Source organism: Spea bombifrons, chromosome 5 (assembly GCF_027358695.1).
Source record: "Spea bombifrons isolate aSpeBom1 chromosome 5, aSpeBom1.2.pri, whole genome shotgun sequence".
Taxonomy (NCBI): Eukaryota; Metazoa; Chordata; class Amphibia; order Anura; family Pelobatidae; genus Spea; species Spea bombifrons.
In genome coordinates this window covers 92912611-92932352 of record NC_071091.1, presented here as the reverse complement: position 1 = coordinate 92932352, position 19742 = coordinate 92912611, and the positions used below count along the sequence as shown (strand labels likewise).

Below are 19742 nucleotides of genomic sequence, written 5' to 3'. Positions count from 1 at the left end.
GCTTGCTGTTAAATTGTGATGAGGATAAGGAAAAAAACAGTGAGCATTTATCAATTACTCTCTATCCTGAAACTCTGTCTATTTATATACTGATATGAGTGTAAATTATTTGGAATATGTTTAACCATTGCAGTGTCAAAGGCTTGTGCAACACATGGAGATACTCTTCTGCAGTAGTCATGCAATCTAAATGCTCACTTGTGCACAATTTTACAAGATACAGCTGAGACTCTTACAAAGATTAATTACTTAAATGATGTACGTTCTGAAGGTCACAGCGAACTTAATCTAGTTGCTTTTCAACAGCCTTGAATGGACCCTTAAGATGCATTAATTAAAAAGGTCTGGAGACTTTACTGGAGACTTTATCTGCATCAGGATATAGATGTTCTGGTGGAAGTCCAAAGAAGAACTACTAGAATGGTGCATGGTTTGCATAAAAAATATCCAGAAAGACTAAAGTTTCTCAATATGTACAGTATGAAAATACAAAGGAGGCAAGATATGAAAAAGGAATGGCAATATCCCCCACATGTTTGGCATGATTTTTTTCCATCTTCAATACCACATATGGTTTATGGTATAGAGGACATACGAAAATTACATGCGGCCAGGGCTGCCATCTCGGGGGGCACAATTATTATAGTTGCAAGGTGCTAAACTGTCCTGGGGGGAAGACAGAGTCTTCCTCTGGTTGAAAAATAGAAGCTCTGCACTGGACCACTTATTAGAGGGGTCTGGAGGAGGAGGAGGAGGAGGAGGAGGAAGAGCACTCACTTGGGTAAAGAAGGTCTCAGCCTATCAGGAGAGACATCTCAACTTCCCTCAATACAGAGTTGCTGCCAGTACAGGGGAGAAACCCACTGTGCGTGTACATTATGCCTGTGTAATATCTGATAACAGAGAGGGTTAATTGTCTGAAACTGCTCATATATGGTAATTGAGGAGGTTCATTGTCTGAGGCTGCTCTTGCCTGGTAATGGAGGGGATTTATTGTCTGAGACTGCTCATGTCTGGCAATGGGGGGGTTAATTGTCTGAGACTACTCACGTCTGAGAATGGAGGGGTGAATTGCCTGTGACTTCTCTTGTCTGGTAATAGCTGTGTGTATATTATCATATAGATATATAATTACATCTGAAATCAGCTTGTCTGTTTGCTCAAACAGCTTGTCTGCGCCATCTTTGTGCCCAAATGGCTTGTCACGGTCCGAAATGGATTGCCAGTGCCCCCAAAGGGCTTGTCTGAACCCCCAAACAGCCTGTCTGCTCCATCTTTGGAGCACAAGGAGAAGAGAAAATCCTGGTGTTGTGGCGGGAGGGTCATTTGGGGATTGGGGGGGGGGCATTTGCTCTGTAAGGGCCAGGGCCCAAAGCATCTGATGGCGTCCCTGCATGCAGCCATACATTCAGCCAGGATTTCCACTATGTTTGGCTTGTATTTCATGTAGATTGATCTCCCACAGGAGACTTTTGTTATATAAGGAGGCCTTGCGTATTAGATAAAATCCTAAAGGAGCATTGGAGAAAACAGAATGCTACTGATCGGGTCTGAGACTGTGAACAAGATATAAAAGATCAAAAAAATGCTGTTCTCCATATGTATTATTAGAAAAAACCATAAATAAAAGTACCTGCTTGCAGGTAAGTGATCTATTATTCGGGGGACAATTGTCTGATCCTTGTTAATATGCAGAGACTGGACTTTAGGATGTAACAGGTACCCCCTAAAATTATTTTATTAAAATAACTTCCTCACTTTCTGTATGCCATCTTATTATGTTATATATTAATCGTTATGTCCTGTCTACACTTTGTAGAGCACTATATAAAAAATATATTATAATATTGCATAAAAATCCATAAAGGAAACAGTGAAATGATACAATGAATTCTTTCTGTCACTCTATGCACCCTAGTGGCTGTAAGTGGAAGTACAAGGAAAACACTTGTAAAGCTATTAGCAGTGCCTCAAAATCTTAAAATCCCAGTAGACCAGAGAACAATTAACCCCTCCTAAACCCTACCCTGATCATATACTGTATATATTGGATACGTTTACTAAGTGGAAGAATGTTAATGTTTTAATTATTTTTTTGTATGGTTTACTTGGTGATACATGGCTTGCCTTAAACTAGACATATAGAAATAGCTTACTTGTTCTGAAAAGGTAATGTGTAACCTGTTATATGATTGTCATCCCAAACTATAGCAGAACTGAAGAAATCTATATAGAGAACTTGGGCACTTAAAGGCTTACGTGGTAAAAAACCATTAATGTCTGACATGCATGAGTTTAATTACCGACATAATCCATTTCAGAAAGCATTTAACAATGTAGAGAAAATGTAAACTCTGCTGTTTCATAATCACTGTGATATTAACTAATGAATCACCATACTCTGCTGATTGGTGTCTTGTTCCTATCTAGGACACTGCTTTGTGTGAAATCATCTAAATCAAAAGAAAATATTAGGTCACAGCAGCCAGAATCTGGTAAGATGTGCTATGATGTAATTTATTAACTGAACACATCAGTAAGATCATCTGTGTTTCTAGAAAGTGATATATTAAGAACCTTGCTCAGTCTGGATTTCTCAGCAAGGATATGACAACACCCTGAGAGACAAAAGCAAATGTTAGAACTGTTTCCCAGTTGCTGTCATCAATTGATCTCCTTCCTCTGCTCGTATTGAGGGTCTGTCTCCTTTAAGCTCTAGAAGGCTGGCTTCTGGAGGAGGGCTTATGCTGATGAAGGATGGACATTCCCGTAGAGGAGACAGAGCACACAGAGGGAAAACGAGGAGAGGCACGGAAAGCAAACAGGCCTCTCTCCTCCACGCAAGGAGCGGGGACACCGGGTCTACGGAGTCCACGGAGCAGCCTGAACTTGTGTATCGGATTGCATTGGCCTCTGGTTATGAATAAGATCTCATCCCTCTGTGGGATTCCGGAGCGCAACATTGTTTCTCCATCACAACAAAGCATCCCTTATGCTTGGATAATCCTGCGTGGCTTCTCTCCGCGAACACTGGAGACTTTTTAAAGGAACCCAATAGAACCCTGCATAAGAAAAGCACAGCTCACGATGGTATTGATCGCACCAGGCACTAGGAGACCGGTAGATTTCTTTAATTCATTGCTCTTTCTTTGGCAAACCTTGCTTTGGATTGTATGTGCTGTGTGTGCAGAGGAGCAGTATTTTAATGTAGAGGTAAGATTTTTTATTATTATTATTATTATTATTATTATTATTATTATTGTTGTTGTTATTGCATTGTCTATGGCCAGTGGGAGGTCGGATGATCCGGTGGATTTCGGAAACCCTCAGCCGTGGATCGTATTTCAGCAGGAAAGCATCCCTCGTCTGATGGGTGTTATAACGCTTCTATTGCCATGGGAGTGCGTGATGCTTTACACGGCTATGGCCCTCCAAGGTTGGCTTTTTGCACAGGGCTTTACAACCTGTGGCCCTGCAGCTGTTTGCCAGACTGCGATCGCCCATCTGTGGCTGGATGTGGGTGATCAGAGTTGGAGTGCACTTGCAGCTGCAAGGCAACCGGTGGCCCATCCCTTGTGCCATAGCCCCAGACGATGCATGCTGTGCAACATCTGGCATAGGTGGCATGCCTGTGTAATTAAACTGCCCCTACCCAATGAGGCATTTTATTCTGCATGTAATTCACCCTCTGCCTGAATCCTTCAGAGGGGATGGATCAACAGCTTAATATGTAGCATGGCACTGTCTCCAGTTACTCTCTGCTACTCCAGATGGCTTTGTTCTGCAAAAGATGTTTAGACTCAAAAGCAGAAAGAAGGAAACTTGAGCTATTTGGAGGATTTGTGTTCAGCAGGCACTAGGATACTAGCGGGTTTCAGTTATTGCCCTGTGCCTCTGATGGGCTTTCTTATGAGTTTAAAAAAAACATGAAATGTACTCTATTTGATGTATTCTGTGGATACATGATTGATACTGAATGTGTGTTATATATTTATATCATGCAGCCTGTGCTTAGAAATCTTGGCATTGGCATAAATGATGCCACATGGCTTTTTTGTGTGGCACAGTGAGTCCCTTTAGCTTCAGGCTATAGCTTGGGCAGTCTATCTGGCAGAAGGAAACAAAAAACAATCTAGCATTCTAAATGAATGCAGAATTGTTTAAATGTACCATCATTGTGGCATTCAGTAATTAAGAATTAAGTAATTCTGTAATTAAAAAATAGTTATTGCCATATACCATAGTATCCCACTTTATGCATATGTTGTAAAGCACTTGCTTTACTGAGATACATACAGATAGGCTTGGCATGGAATCTAGATGAGGACATACAAGTCAAAGGTTTTCTGTAGGTTGCTTTATGAATGAAAGTGGAGGCTTCTGTGCTGATGCAGGTAGTTTAATAACTTGTGGCATACTTAAGAACACTATAGTATCTTCATACCAGTACACTACAATGTGACAGTACCAGAGAGAAAAGGATTCTTATAGAAACAGCAGGTAATATTTTCTCAATATAATGATATACTGACATTGAACTACATTGGATGTTTAAAAAAAATATAAAATTAAAAATAAATAAATAAATACACATTTTTAGAAAAGGTTTTAGTGGAATGGATATCTTACTTTCTCCTAAAACCGGTACAAGGGCTTCGTAATCACCTTGTTTAGATACATTGTATCTTAATAATGTGTTTGGTTGTAATTATGCCTTTATGAGGGTATGTTAAATAGATTTTAGCAAGATGTGTAATTATCATTAGTAAATATTCCATGGCTTGATATTTTATGGGAAAAGACTACCAAATCATATCATAACTCCATGCAAACCATCCATGTACAAATAAATCCAACTTCTAGTGCTTTTTCTAAGAAGCACAGTTTAGATAAAAGAAACGTGTCCCATGTTTTGACACCATATTAAATATATAACTGCAAAAATCCCTAATATATTAGTAGTTATGTAAATTATATACCTTGATAAATGTATGTAGTGTAAACGTACATGTATCAATATGGTTAAATGGTGGCTGAAGGGTAACACACGAAGTCCATATTTTTTTTTAAGTAGTATTATAGAGATTGCATATTTTCTCCTAAATAAATTGTAAAGAAGACCTGACTTTTACATTTATATGGGGATATGGTATAAAAAAACTGTTTACTGCCTATTTCCATGGGTAAACCAAGCTTATAAGGGTTTGTATAAAGCAGGATTACTTACCCTGTGTCATATGAAACCCATTAGGTTTCTTTATCCCCAAATCTTCTAATCACCTTTCACTTGCACATTACCCATGCTATGAATCTGCTACCAACCATCCAAGACCTCCAACTTTATTCCTTGTTACCTGGGGCTAAGTAATCATATCACTGAAGTCAGTGGGATATTTAATGCTGGATGCTCTGAACATGAAGTGCCTCAGCTTGAAATTGTTATAGTAGGGTTTGGTTACATTTACAATTCCTTCTCCCAACCTTTGTCCATTCATTCTTTATAAGGCTTCTGTTTGAGGTTGACACCCGATGTTCATGCAGGTTTGGGGCTTATGTGAATGTAACTGCTTCTGTCTATACATTTTACTGTATTTGACAAAGAGGCATCTCTTTCTGTATTTCTTCAATAGTAAAGCACTAAACTGCCCATTTACAGTTCTTAGTTTGGATGATGTTTTCCATATTGCTTTATTTTTTCATAATCAAAGACACTTTTGAGGTTGACTTGTGTTGCTAAAGCTTTCACTAAGCATGCTGAGAAAGGTTCAGTCATCTTCAGCTGACACATCACATAACCTTGGCTTGTGACCATTGATTTGTTCCATAATACTTTTTTCAAACCAGTTAATGTAGGCATGTGATGCTGATACATCCATCAGCCTTCTGGAAAGTGTCACTTAGAAAGATAAGAGTAGATGACTGGACCTTTGTTTATAATATATATGTGTGTGTAGTCTTTAATAAAATAAATCTATGTACTATTTTTTAAGATGATTTATTATGTGAAAAAGTCATTCGTTTTTGTGGTGGCTGGTGTAGAAGCTGTGAGACACCCAGCACCCAGAACCCCATTTTTTTATTTTATTTTACATGGCAGCTCCTTGTGGCCAAAAATGTACTCTGAATGGCCAACTGACCACGTCTACCTCCAGTGCTACAGGGTTCAATTCTAAATCCAGAGACTGATGGTGAAGGCACCACTAATTTAGGTGAAAAAGAGTATTATTCATGAAAACACTGTATATCATAAAATCATACAAAATATATATACAGTTTAAGGATATTGGCCGTTTAAAAAAACCCCAGATTATTTTCAGTCCAGTTTCTACAAAGTTTACCAGACCTTCTACTAGCAAAAAAGGGAAAGGATTACCATTTTCTGACCTGGAAAATAAGCCTCTGTAGATTCCTGTATGCCTTACAGTATATTGTATATAGAATGTTACAGTATATTTATTTTGGAAATTATTATGTGCAAAATAGTAACCAGCAGGATCTTTAGGAGTCAAGAATTCAGGGGATGGGCTCGTTCAGAGGGGCAGAAGGCAATTGCCCCTCAGACCGGTCCAAATTCTTTAAGAGGGCTGGCCCAACATGACCTCTAACACTGGGATGACCCCTCTGGGTTGCATGTCCACATAGCTGGGCAGGCACCAGACATGATAAATTAAACTTTAATTATTGTCAGTATGGGAGTGGTAGTGTCTGTATGTGTAAACACAGATTAGATAGGCTGATATAGAGCGGTGGGGGGTCCAAGGGCCACTTAGCTGTATTTGCCCACTTGGCTAAAAGGTTCTAGCCCTTCCCTACAATAAATAAAAATTTAATTAAAACCTATAATTGGATTAAAAGTTAGGCATTAAGGATTTGTCCAGCCCTGATTCATATATTTTATTTTATGTGTTTTATTCTTATTATTTTTTCTCTTTATTTAATAATTTATCAGATGGATTGGATAGTTTATTTGTGAGAAGAATATAACGCATGGTCTCTTAGCACTGAAGAGGCTATGGTTTAATTTTTGCCACTTATGGTAGAAAATTGATTATTTATTAGATTGATGACATCAGATGTGGAGAAAATATCACTTATGGAAACTGGTTGATCGAACGTTTTTTTTTCAAACCAACAGAGGACTTTAATTAACAATTATCTACTGAAGAGTCCTTCTGCGATAAATGGTTCAGAATTGCTCTCATAATTTGGAACATTACCCATTAATCATTATTTTGTTTCTGTTAATGTTGACCTGGGAACCCTTACAAATTACAAATTGTCCTGGAAGAAGATGGTGGTTATTGTCTTCATATAATATTAACATATTACAAAAGCATACATTAAGATCACTGAATAACTGATTATAATTTTATTCACTTATCTGTTATTCTCTGTTTATAAGGCCTTTGGAGACAAAATGACATTAGTAGAGACCTCTTCTATGATTAATCTGTAACCACAACTCAGTCTCCTGCTCCCTTGAGCTTGTCTTACATCTTAAAATGATTCAGTATGCATCGAATGAGAAGAACTGAATAGACTCCTTCCCTGTAAAGGCTACAACCAATGCTTCTTCATCATATCACAAAAAGGTGGCAGGGAATATTCTCCTGGGTCTTTAGTTCCCAGCAACAGCTGCTAGCAGCACATGGAGCCCACAGAAGGACAGGAGAACATTTGCTATCTAGTATCTACACTGTTGGCTTGCATGTGGCTGGGGTTCTAATGTATGTCTGGAATACTGCCTTATCTGGTCTTAGCTTTTCAAACCAAAAATATTTTTACATGGTTTAAGATTTCTGGACCCCCCCAAATACTACAGATGCTTGATTTTAGCTCATGCAACATTTATATTTTAGATACATATGTTGTGATTTGTTCTTTAACTTCTTGAACACCTATTTTAACACTGAGCTGCAATAATTGCCTGCCCGTGGCATCCACAGCATGGACCACCCTACAGAACCTTCATGTAGCTCTTATGGAAGTTTATATTTTGAGGTTTTCTAAATATTATTTTCTTTTGTGTAAACATGAATTGGATACAAATATCAAATACGCCTCTGTTGTCTACATGAGGATAGAATACCTGGATATTAAGAAAAGCCTATAGTCTACTTTGTAATATATACTTAGAACTTAGGGTGTATTCAATAAATAATGAGTGTGCAAGTGAGCTGAGGATTTGAGTTCACCGATTTTAATATGCATTATGGAAGACCAACCTCAGTGAACTTCTCATTCAACATGGGCTGAAGATATGCTGAAATGTTCCACTCACTTGAAACTCACGATTTAATAAATACAACTATTTAAGTATCGAGGAGTTAAATAGTAGTCACATTTTATATGTGAAAAACTTATCAAAGAGTTAACTTAAATGTCTTTTTTTTAGTTTTGGAAAACTCCATGCATGCTGCAGACATCAGGACAATGTTTGGGGCAGCCAGCAAGTCACATAGCTGCTGCTGATGGCATCATATTAACAGTACCTGTTGGTTTTTAGAACTTGTTGAAAGTGTTTTTCCTGATTTGCAAATCTCTCAACTTTTCTTCTTTTACAAAAAAATATTCCTTGATGTTTATTTTTTGCCTCGTAAACTCTGTAGTACCTTTCTGTCATTGATAAATCTTGGTATAAATGGCTTTGCGCAGATAGGTATATACCGTACGTTACTGTGTTGCAGATTAAGGTTAAATATTCAACTTATGTTTCAACAGTCCTCGTTCAACCGTCCCTGGAACCAGTACATAAGGAACGGACAGTGAACCCTTTTTAATGGAGATGTAAATGCTCTTTTGTTTAAGATTAGTGGGCTTTAGTGGATTCATGCTGATGTCTGAATGAGGCTGGTTTTCTCTTCGTATTACAGCTATTCCCGTGAGCTTTTACAGAGTATGGGTTTAGAGTAGTTCAAATTTGTGATTTGTAAGGGCACACATATCTTTTCTGATTGGATGTTTATTCAAGCAGGAAAACATTTACTTCGGAAAGAATGTTGGCTGCACAGAAGCCAGATATTTCATAGAGAACCATTAGATGGAAGAGACAAGACTATGTAGCCTTTATATATATATAATGTATATAATAGTGTGTTTGATGTAAAGAGAGATACAGTCACGTGCAAGTTCTGCATATTTTAATATAAAATAGACGGGAAGCATGATTGTATGAAAAATTGCATACGGCAACTTTTATTTTTTGTATTTTGCTAGTGACTTCTAGTTTAATTTTATGCAATTCAGAACATCAACTTTACATTATTTCAATATTTGGTTTCTGGACCTATTATCAGGTGTTTACATGTATTTTTGTTTGGATTCTGTTTCTCCCTACTGTGTGTATGTGTGTGTATATATACAATATATATATATATATATATATATATATATATATAAATATTGTGTGTGTATATATATATATACAATATATATATATATATATATATATATATATATATATATATATACACCGTATTTGCTCGATTATAAGACGACCCTGATTATAAGACGACCCCCCAAAATCAAAATATTAATTTAGGAAAAAAACAAAAAGCCTGAATATAAGACGACCCTATAGGAAAAAAGTTTTACCAGTAAATATTAATTCATGTAAACTAATTTTCATATTTAATAAAAGCTATGATTGAGAAAAATATATATATATTATTTCCTTTTATTTGCCAACGTGCCCCACCCCCAGTTATGCACATCTGCCCCCAGGCTTGCCACTCTGCCCGAGAAATGGCTTATATCCCCCTATTTGCCACTCTGCCCCATGATGTGCCTTTTAACCCTCTATATGCCACTCTGCCTCCAGAAATGTCTTATACCCTACTATATGCCACTGTGCCCCATGATATGCCTTTTAACCCCCTATATGCCCCTCTGCCCCATGATATGCCTTATACCCTATATGCCACTCTGGTATATAGGTGGTTAAAAGGCATATCATGGGGCTGAGTGGCATATAGGGGGTTAAAATGCATTTCTGGAGAGATATATATATATATACTGCTAACAGCAATCACACTCCTATCAAGCCAAGGCAGCCTGTACATGCTGGAACCTGGGGATGTTAGAAGTGTGATTACACCCTCCCTATGCCATGCTACCACCCCCCTTACACATCCATGCTATCACACACACACACACACTCATTCACAAACATTTAAATACTCATTCATTCCATTAATCACACATACACACACACACGCTCAAACCCCCCCACCCCCTTACCTGAACTGCAGATCTCCCGCTCGCAGACTTCTGCAGGGTCCCGGCTGTGCGAGCAACTTCTCTGGCCCTGCCCCCAGAGGAAGGAGGGGGAGGTAGAGTTATGTGAGGACTGTGCTAGCTTCCTGTTTCCTGCTGCTAATAGCAGAGACGCTGCTCGCGATCAAAGCCTGGTAAGCAGCACGGTCGAAGCAGAATGAGGTCTGATTAGAAGACGACCTCGATTATAAGACGAGGGGTATTTTTCAGAGCATTTGCTCTGGAAAAAACCTCGTCTTATAATCGAGCAAATACGATATATATATATATATATATATATATATATATATATATATATATATATATATATATATAAAGCGAAGGAAGAAAAAAATATATTAAATAGGTGGTTAGAGGAACTAAGTCGAAAATATTGTTTTTCATCCTTCACCGATGCCTAGTTCTATGCGTTCCAAGCAATGTTCCCCTAGTAAGGTGAGAAAGAGAAGTAGCTCAGTAGGGTGTTTCACATAGGAACGCTCAGCAGAGCACATTGCGGCTAGAGATTTATGTATTCTTTATTATTAAACAAAATAATGTAAAAACATGTCTACTTCCTTTAATACAACATTGTTATATTGTTCCGATATCGAGTATGAGAAAGTTAGCTTTTCCGTGAGAACCAACATTAAATGCCTGTCTGCTATATAATCTATTAAAGGGTTAGGATTCATTTGTTTAGAATGTCACAAGAATGATGATGTATAAGAAATACTATTTAGGTTTTAGAGCTTGCGGAACAAGGAAACTGAATTTGAAGGCAGACGAGGCCTAATCTATCCATCTATCTATTTTTGCCCAAACCTTATTCAGTCCTTGGCCTTATCTTGTATTAAGTATAGCGTATGGCCATGTGTATATATCGGTTTATCTCATTGTATTCCTCTAACCCTGCTGGATGGGAATGCAATTGATACGGTTACCTTGAAATTCTCCCTTTACCGGGTCCTGGGTGGTTTTAAAGTCACAATTACTATGAAAGCATCTGCAAGCTAATATTTGGTTAGGCAGGTCATTTGTGAGCCCTAAATTATTTATTTTTTTTAGTTAGAGACCAACCACTATATAAGAGTGCATCACACTAATTAAAAACAGTACTAAGAAAAGTAGGTAAAAGACTAGAACTAATAAAACCTCTTTAGTGAATATCCAATACCCAACATTGATTATTCAATATAGTTGTTTTACTTCTGTCTGTACTTGTTTTTTGCTTAATTATGTTTAGGTGGATTTGGACTGAACGTGCTATGAGTACTGTGGAAATTCGTTATTCACCAAGCTTCTGTTTGCATTGCCTTAGTGCAGTCATGTTGGATCGACGCTTACTTCATTTAGGTTTTTGACTCGGAGAGCTGAGAGAGGAACATGTTCTAGATGACTCAGTGGCGTATTCGTCCAGATTTCACTGCTAGCTCTCCGTTCACTTGCCAAGTTCCCAAATACCAAAGAATCTGAGACCATTTCTGTTCCCTTGATGTTCTGATTCCAGCCAATTCAAAATGGGCATACATTTAAAATATCCGGTCATTTTAAGAGAATTTTGAAAATCTGTTAAAACTATAGGTCTCCAAGTATGTTTTCTTTGGAGGCCAAGCTTGTCTGAGGATGTTGAAAGGGAGATTTAAAACCCAACTGTTCTTTGCCCATTCCTGGATCTCATGAGCTTGTCTAGTTGGTTTTCCCAGTGAGATAACACCAGTTACTTTACATATGTTTGTATGGGCATCATTATTTGTTTTGACAGCTGTCCAGTAGGGTTGGTAGCAGACATGGAGGAATTTTGTGATATTTTTAACTTGGACCATGTCTTAAACATACTATTTTATTTTCACTTATGTTAGTCCATTTACTTTGGTCCAGTGACATTATTTTGTATATTCATAATATGTATGTATTCTACTTGTTAGGAATGTTGGTTCTAATGTTAGTTTAGGACCTTTTCTAACCGTGCTATGGAGCCGGATGGCCCGCTATAAATGAAATGTAATGTTTGTGTTGCAAATTGTTTCACACCTCTTTGCAACTCAACAGCCTTCAGTCTGAAGATCATAAAACACCCTGGGATCAAATTAACTTGACACCCAAACAGTTGGTGACAAAGGGTACATCATGCTGCACTTCAAAAGAAACATTTGTAGCTAGGATGTAGGAAGTATGGATCTAACACAAACAAGCTATTTAACATCTCACCATCAGTGACATTTGTGAATCACTCAAACTGCGAATAGAGGAGAGCCATAACCCTTTCACTGCAATGTGTGTTTTTTCCTTTTCTAAAAGCTAATTGCACTTCCATTCAACCAAGTGCTGGTAGTCTCTCCTCATACTCCCCTTGTCTTGCTAAAGAAGGACATTTTCTTTGTAAAGAACCTTTTGCCATTGCTAATAACATCACACAAAGGATTATTTCTGAGCTAAGAACACTCAAACGCATCTAAAGCTATTATTATGTTTAGCATGTTTATTCAGATTTACATTTTCCACCTCCACCAGAAGCATAGCCAGGACATTGGCGGCAGCTGTCCCCTCTTGTCCTGTGCTCTCTCGGTGAAGATTCTGTTGGAACCCTAATCAGAAAAGGCAAGCAGGGTGCTGGGTTGTATAGGAACAGGCATTAGTAGCCGGAAGAGGAGGGCTACCAAAACGATGAATGCTTTGCAGCTTAAAAATTATCCTGAAAGACTAAAGGAGCTATAATATAATAGAAGAATAATAATATAATAGAATAATAATAATAATATAATAGAAGAATAATAATATAATAGAAGAATAATATATATCTTGGTGGAAAAAAGGGAGCGGGGAGATGTGATAAAAACATTTAAATGCATAAAGGGATTTAATAAAGTATCGAAGGGAAGTTTATTTAACCGTTGCTAGATAAGAGGTCATAGTCTAAAACTAGGGGGTCAGAGCTTTAGATGTAATGTAAGGAAGTTTTACTTTAAAAGAGTGGTAGGTAGATGGAACAGCCTTCCAGGAGAAGCAGTAGAGGCTAATACAGTGAGTGAATTACAAAATACATACATAGGCTAGACATAAAGCTGTGCTGAATCAAAAACAAGATCAAAGACTGAGGTTTGAGTGTCTACGTCAGGAAAAATGGGCAGCCTAGATAGGTCCAATGCTTATTATCTGCTGTCAAATTCCTTTTTTTCGTAGATTGTTATTTATGGATTGCAATAAAGCGCATCAAGCTATTTTATTGATCTGAATAGATGTGAATCTTACATACGTACAGGTGCTGTTATCACAGATTTGTACTGTGCAGATAATAATACGCATTAGACCCATACTGTATATTCCCCGATGCTGTGGAACATTCCAGTTGTTGAAATTGTAATAATTCCTGTTTTCATGCTCTTTATCAGAATTTTTTTATGTATTATCCCCATTCTGGCAATCATTTACTGGCTTCAAACTACAGTCCGGTAGGGCAGTTACTAGCTGATTATAATGGGTATAGGATGTTTGTCGAGCACAGTGCACACTGCTAAGCCATTGATACCTATGTGAAATTTGCTTTGACAGATGGATCAATGCCCTTGGTGTTGGCGTTAGAAGTATCACAGAAAGCTCACATAAATTAGACTATGTATTTGGCCTCACACTATGTAGTAGTGTCCAGTATTCTGCCGTTGGGCCAGACGAGACACTAGACATTCTACCCACCGTATATCCAGTAGAAGGCACATTATATCATTGGTTTTGAATTTTAGCCCCATTTAACAAACATTTATTTTGTAGCATCAGTTATGTTTTAGTCTGGGTAGCAATTGATACTAATTATACAGCGACGACGAGAAATAATTTATCAAGACGACATTTAATAGCTTTAGGTTCGCACAGATGCCCTTTCTGTGACATCTATCAGTTGTAGCCGCTCTGCATTATTTGTGGATGTATTGTCACAGGTAGTGAAGTAGAGCCTAGGAATGAAATTTGAATGCCCATATCCTTCTGCGAGTTAGAGATATGCAGTTAACTGAAGGGCGAGGATGCAGCAAAATGAACCGAAGAATCCAATAAACTTTAGTGTAGTTTTTTTTAACATTCTTTCTCTAAATTGTATGTTTTTAGGTTAACCTTGAAAGGTCCTGGAAACCAGTGTTGGTCAACAGGCCATAGTTTTAAAAACAACGTCTTCGATGCATTGGGTTTGTTAGAATAAAATAGAAATAAAAAGAGACCGGGATACATTTATTTTTCTGGTATGGAAGATTTGTTCACGTATAACAGCTTAATATATTCCATAAACTAATTGTGAGCATGAAATATATTTTTTCCTATAATTTTTTTTTAAAGTTGACTAGAAGCAAGAGTTTTAGAGTTTTGATTTTAATCTAAAAGCATCAGTAAGGGGGCTCAGAAAAAAAGGTTGTAGACCCAGACTTCAGCGATCATTATGTTCCATTATGTCTCCTTGAACAGTGATGTGATGGGAAAGAAAGAGGAAACTGAAATGTTACAAGTCAGGGAACCATGTGCATCTTTTTTATTGTACTTTCCTTTATGAAATACAATTTGAAGGTATATCTAGTCAAAAAAATGCATAATTAACTGTTCTAATTTTTAAGAGGAAGTAAAGCTGCCTCTCAAAGCTAGGAAAAGGACATGCTGTAAAATTCTTTCAATCTAGCATACGTAACATAATCAGATTGAAAACATTCTAAAGTTTGCTGTTTCTAGGAGCATTTATGACATTGGGATGCAGTGTAGTTAAAAGTATTGATTATTCGCTAAGGCATTTAAAGGGTCATCGAAGGGGAAATAAGAAACGTGTGCTTCTTCGAAAAGCAACATGTGCATCTTAATGAACTATATGCTTTTTTAAATGTATTCAAGCTCTTAAAACATTACCTCTATCCCCTGAAAAAAATTGTATTAAAAAAGTTGTATTTTTTTGCATTCTAAAGATCTTTACATTCATTTCCTACATTTGAAGAAGTCATCTTCCATTAAAATGTCCCTTGAGTTACATAATGGCAAACCCAAACATTATATTGGTGTCCTGGCAGAACAATTTATACCTTCTAAAAATAATAAAGGCCCATATTATCCTGTACACAAAGCCACATTGTATTGCCTTGTCTGCCTCTGAGGAATAATGTAAAATCAGGATAAACCCACCATTAACTTGCACGCCGGAGTTTATCTTTAGAGTAGGCCTGGACATGCCATTTGGCACACTGGGGAAATGCCTGGGGGGCCGCTGGCTGGGATCACCCGATACTGACACGATCTGCTGCCCCAGATCTGGTGCTGCAGTGTGGCCACCAGCTGGATATGTCTGGCCACAAGCATAAAAACGTATGATCTCTCACATCCAGCCATCAGCCGCACGTACGCCATTTGACGCCTTTGGCCCTAAAGGGCCAGGGCTGCTTCATCATCCCCAGTCTAGGACTGCTTTAAAGCAACAAAGTCAACACAACTCTTCTGTGCTGTTCAGTCACTGGGAATTTGACACTCAAGAGGAACCAAGTCTTAACTCATGGCTAAGTAGACAAAACAACACAGCAGACAATGAGAGTAGCTTATAATATTTAGAATTATATTTATTTACGCAGTGCCAGCAAACTCTGTAGCGCTATTACAATACAGAAACATTGAAATTAACAATTACATTAAACATGACAAAATATAAAAATGATGATAATATTGACCCACGTTAAGAAAATATAGGTACGGATGAAGAGGCCCCTGCTCTTGTGAGCTTACAATCTATTACTATAATACTGCTTATGCTGGAGTTGAAATGTTTTGCGAAAAAGCCTGTTCTTTCAAAGATATTTTTTACTTTTAAATAGAATAATTTCTTAAATGAAGAAGTGGAACGTTCTGGATGAATTGCAAACTGCCTGCTGTTTGACAAATGAAAGAGTCTGCCGTTTTGCAAGCTCAGCAAACACACATCCAGAAAAGCCAAATCGCTTAAAAATGCATAGCCAAACAAATTCATATTTTTGCAATGCAGGGAGAGCTATTTCAATCCTGCAAGTAGCAAACTTGTATAAACATTCTTTGGCTGAAAAGAAATACATTCGATATTTAGAAAAGAAACACTTGCTTACATTTCTTTTGCCATTCCAGAGTGGCCCACTTTGGGTTATATTTCTTGAATATATAATTTAGGTGCAGTATATTGTTCTTGTTTGTGGTGTTGTAGTGAAGGGAGTGAAGCCACTCTTAATGCCCGCTGTGTGTGTGTGTGTGTGTGTGTGTATATATGGCCCTTTAACAATACAAATGTTTAGCACCAGGACCAGACTGACGATGAAAAGCTGCGTAGGTGCCCAGTGTACCAGATGACCAGGCTGGGTCTGTTACTATATACAAATTAACTGCTTCAAAGGTTGATAATTACCGTATTTGCTCGATTATAAGACGACCCACCAAAATTTGAATGTTAATTTAGAAAAAAAAGAAAGCCTGAATATAAGACTTTCCTATAGGAAAAAACGTTTTACTAGTAAATATTAATTCACATGTAAACTATCCTTTTATATTTAATAAAAGTTATGATTGAAAAAAATGTCTTGTTTTTATTTCCTTTTATTTGCCAACCTGCCCCCCAGATATGCCTTATATCCTCCTATATGCCACTCTGCCCCCAGATATGCCTTATACCCCCTATATGCCACTCTGTCCCCCATGCTCCAGACTCCCTGGTGTCTAGTGGGGGCACCCTGTGCGATGCGAGCAGACAACCTCCGCTTCTGCCCGGTACTTCCGCCGGGGCTTCTATGGTGGAGCATCGGAAGGTCATGTCACACCGGCGTCCATCATAGAAGCCTAGAGGAATTGCCAGCAGCAGCAGAGGTTGTTTGGCGCATCGCACAGACACCTACCTGCTGCCAGAGAGCAGGATCCAGGTCCCTTGCAGCGCCGCAGGGATCTGGATCTTAGCCTTGTAGTCAGACTTCTATTTGAGGTCTGATTATAAGACAACCTCAAATATAAGACGAGAATTTTTTTTTCCAAGCATTTGCTCTGAAAAAAGCCATGTCTTATATTCAAGCAAATACAGTAATTAAAATTGCCATTCACACTATCTGCTGAATTTTCACAGTTAATTAACCTGGCGTATTTACCTTTGCAGCCCCCCACCCTGCAGTAGACATCAAGAATCCTTAAAAATGCGCATAGCTCTCCTAAAAGGCTCACAGCACCTTTTAATGCAGCCTATGGAGTCTGAGCGACCACAGTCTTCATGGTGTAAATAGGTCGGGGAGATCAAAGATCTCCATTGTAACCAGCCCATTTTGCAGCGTGACACTGGGGGCCTAATCACCCAAGAGGGCGCTCTGTCTACTGAAAATTATTCTCTATCCCGTCTATTTGTAAACATATAGTTTATTTTTCATGCTCTTCCTTAACATTGTTAACACTGTGTAAAATCGCAGAAATATAATGTTCCGCATTTGTAAAAGTGCCTACGATTCTGAAAGTTAATGAGAACAAATTTCTAAGCGTGTTTTTATCTGTTTATAAAGTATTACTCTGCCATTAGGCACACAAATAAAAGTTGAGATGATCACGTGTGCTACATAAGCTTCCATTTACCCGCTCAAAAGGAATAAACAGAGCATCTATTTTTACCAAAATTTTCTTTCATTTTATTTGTACTTAATTTACTCTTACACGCAGAGTAATTACATTCCAGCAACTAATTTACTGTGTAACAATGTTTCGTTTTCTTTTCAATCTACCTTTCTGTACTTTAATCCAGCAGTTTTATACAGTTCTTACGTCCTGTACGAAATATGTTCAAAAACATCATAATAGCCATCCAAACATAAAAAGGCAGGTGTAAAGTATCCTTAAAGAACCACTCAACTCTAAATATAAGTATAGGTGGAATCTGAAGTCCTTTTTGATGGAGTTTTCAGGAAGCTACATATGCTTTCCAAGATAAATGGGTGTTGTTCCCTTATTCTCGGAGGGGCATACTAATACCATAATCACACAGACAAGAATACAGAGAGGATAAAGTGCGCCGCTAGTCTTTCATGGCTCCCCTTAGTAAGAGACCCATATTTTCTCGAATAATCAACAGAGTGGGGATACTTAAAATCGCATTCACTAAATCTAAAAATAAGGCTTTCTTGCTGCCGGAGCTGTGAAAAACAGTTACGGCTGCGCTGCTCATCTGTTTCAGGGAGATCTGGTCAGCGAAGGAAGACCCATATATCTCAGAAAGTACATGATGTTTTCTCAAAATTCCTGGATCAGCTTAAAAATTGTACCTCCTATAAAATAAGGCAATTTTATTTTCAAGGTTTAGTAGGTCTTTTTCGGTGCTGTTCTACTACTCTTATAATGGTGTCAAAAAGAATTATACATTATATTGGAGATCAGTATGAGCACTGACTCAGCTATTACCACCCTTTCAGTCAAAAAATACTAACATTAAAGGTGCCATTCCACATAGACATTTTTTCCCAACATTCCTAGATTTTTATAATATTACCTACTAATATGGAATTAATCTTAAATATTTTGCTGTATTTTCATGTTAAAAATATTATTATAAATTTGCTAAACCTGCCCATCTCTAACATCACAGAAGAGGCATTACCTTTAAGCTCTCATCACACCTATCACACAGGACACCTCACTCAATCACAATCACTGGCCGTCACTGTGTAAATGTGGATCTGTAAAGTTTTTTAGTTTGGCGTGAATGAGCAGGTGGTCGTGGCTGTTCAGACTGCTGTGATGTAATACATAGGAGGGGGTTCTCTTGTTAACTAACTATAGTATTTGAATAATCTTTTAAATGACAAGGAGCATTAAAGAGACAAGCAAATGGCAGATACCTTTTTGCCTCTCTCTCTCTCTCTCTCTCTCTCTACATGATGCAGAACTTATCTGAGTATATTTTAATAGTTAAAACTTTTGACATTCAAGTTTAAATCAGTTAACTTTCTCACTCGTTGAAATATACTTCTCCCATCTATGGGTTCAATGCATATGATAGCTGAGAAGTCCCTTTATACTTACATGGTACCCCCATTGCAAATACACAGGGGGATACTGCAGAATAACCCATATGCATTTGCTCCTTTGGCCATCTCATATCTACTTTCCATGCAGGAGATATGCTCAGGCAAACACATCTCCTTGCAACTGATATACTTACTTCCAGTCATCCCCAGCACTGGCTCTGTAAACAGTGAAGGCAGGAATATTGAGACCCCCCATGCACATGGGAGGGAAGCGCTCCAATTGATTTCAATGGGAGTACTTTCCTCCTACTGATTGGCTGCTTCAATGTTGAACTGGCCCTCTCTAGGAGTAGAGCAATAGGGTTACGCAACATGATGTTACATGACCCCCACAGTAATACCTTGGCTGCTCGCACAGTATGCGAGCAGCTATAAGGAATAGTTCCAAGCAAGGGTTTGATGTGTAAGAGAGTGAGGTGTGGGGTATGATTGATAAAGTGGGGTATTGTGGAGTGA

General features: G+C 37.9%; 1 protein-coding gene across 2 annotated transcripts in view; it reads left to right on the top strand.

Moving 5' to 3' along the window:
* The first annotated feature begins 2813 nt into the window (after window positions 1–2813).
* The window catches only part of MMP16 (matrix metallopeptidase 16), a 79942-nt gene continuing 63013 nt past the window's right edge, over window positions 2814–19742 (top strand). For both annotated transcript variants that reach the window (XM_053467212.1, XM_053467211.1), the window contains exon 1: window positions 2814–3213. In XM_053467212.1, coding sequence (XP_053323187.1) covers window positions 3088–3213 — 126 coding nt within the window. In that variant the 5' untranslated portion in view covers window positions 2814–3087. The remainder of the gene's footprint in view (window positions 3214–19742) is intronic.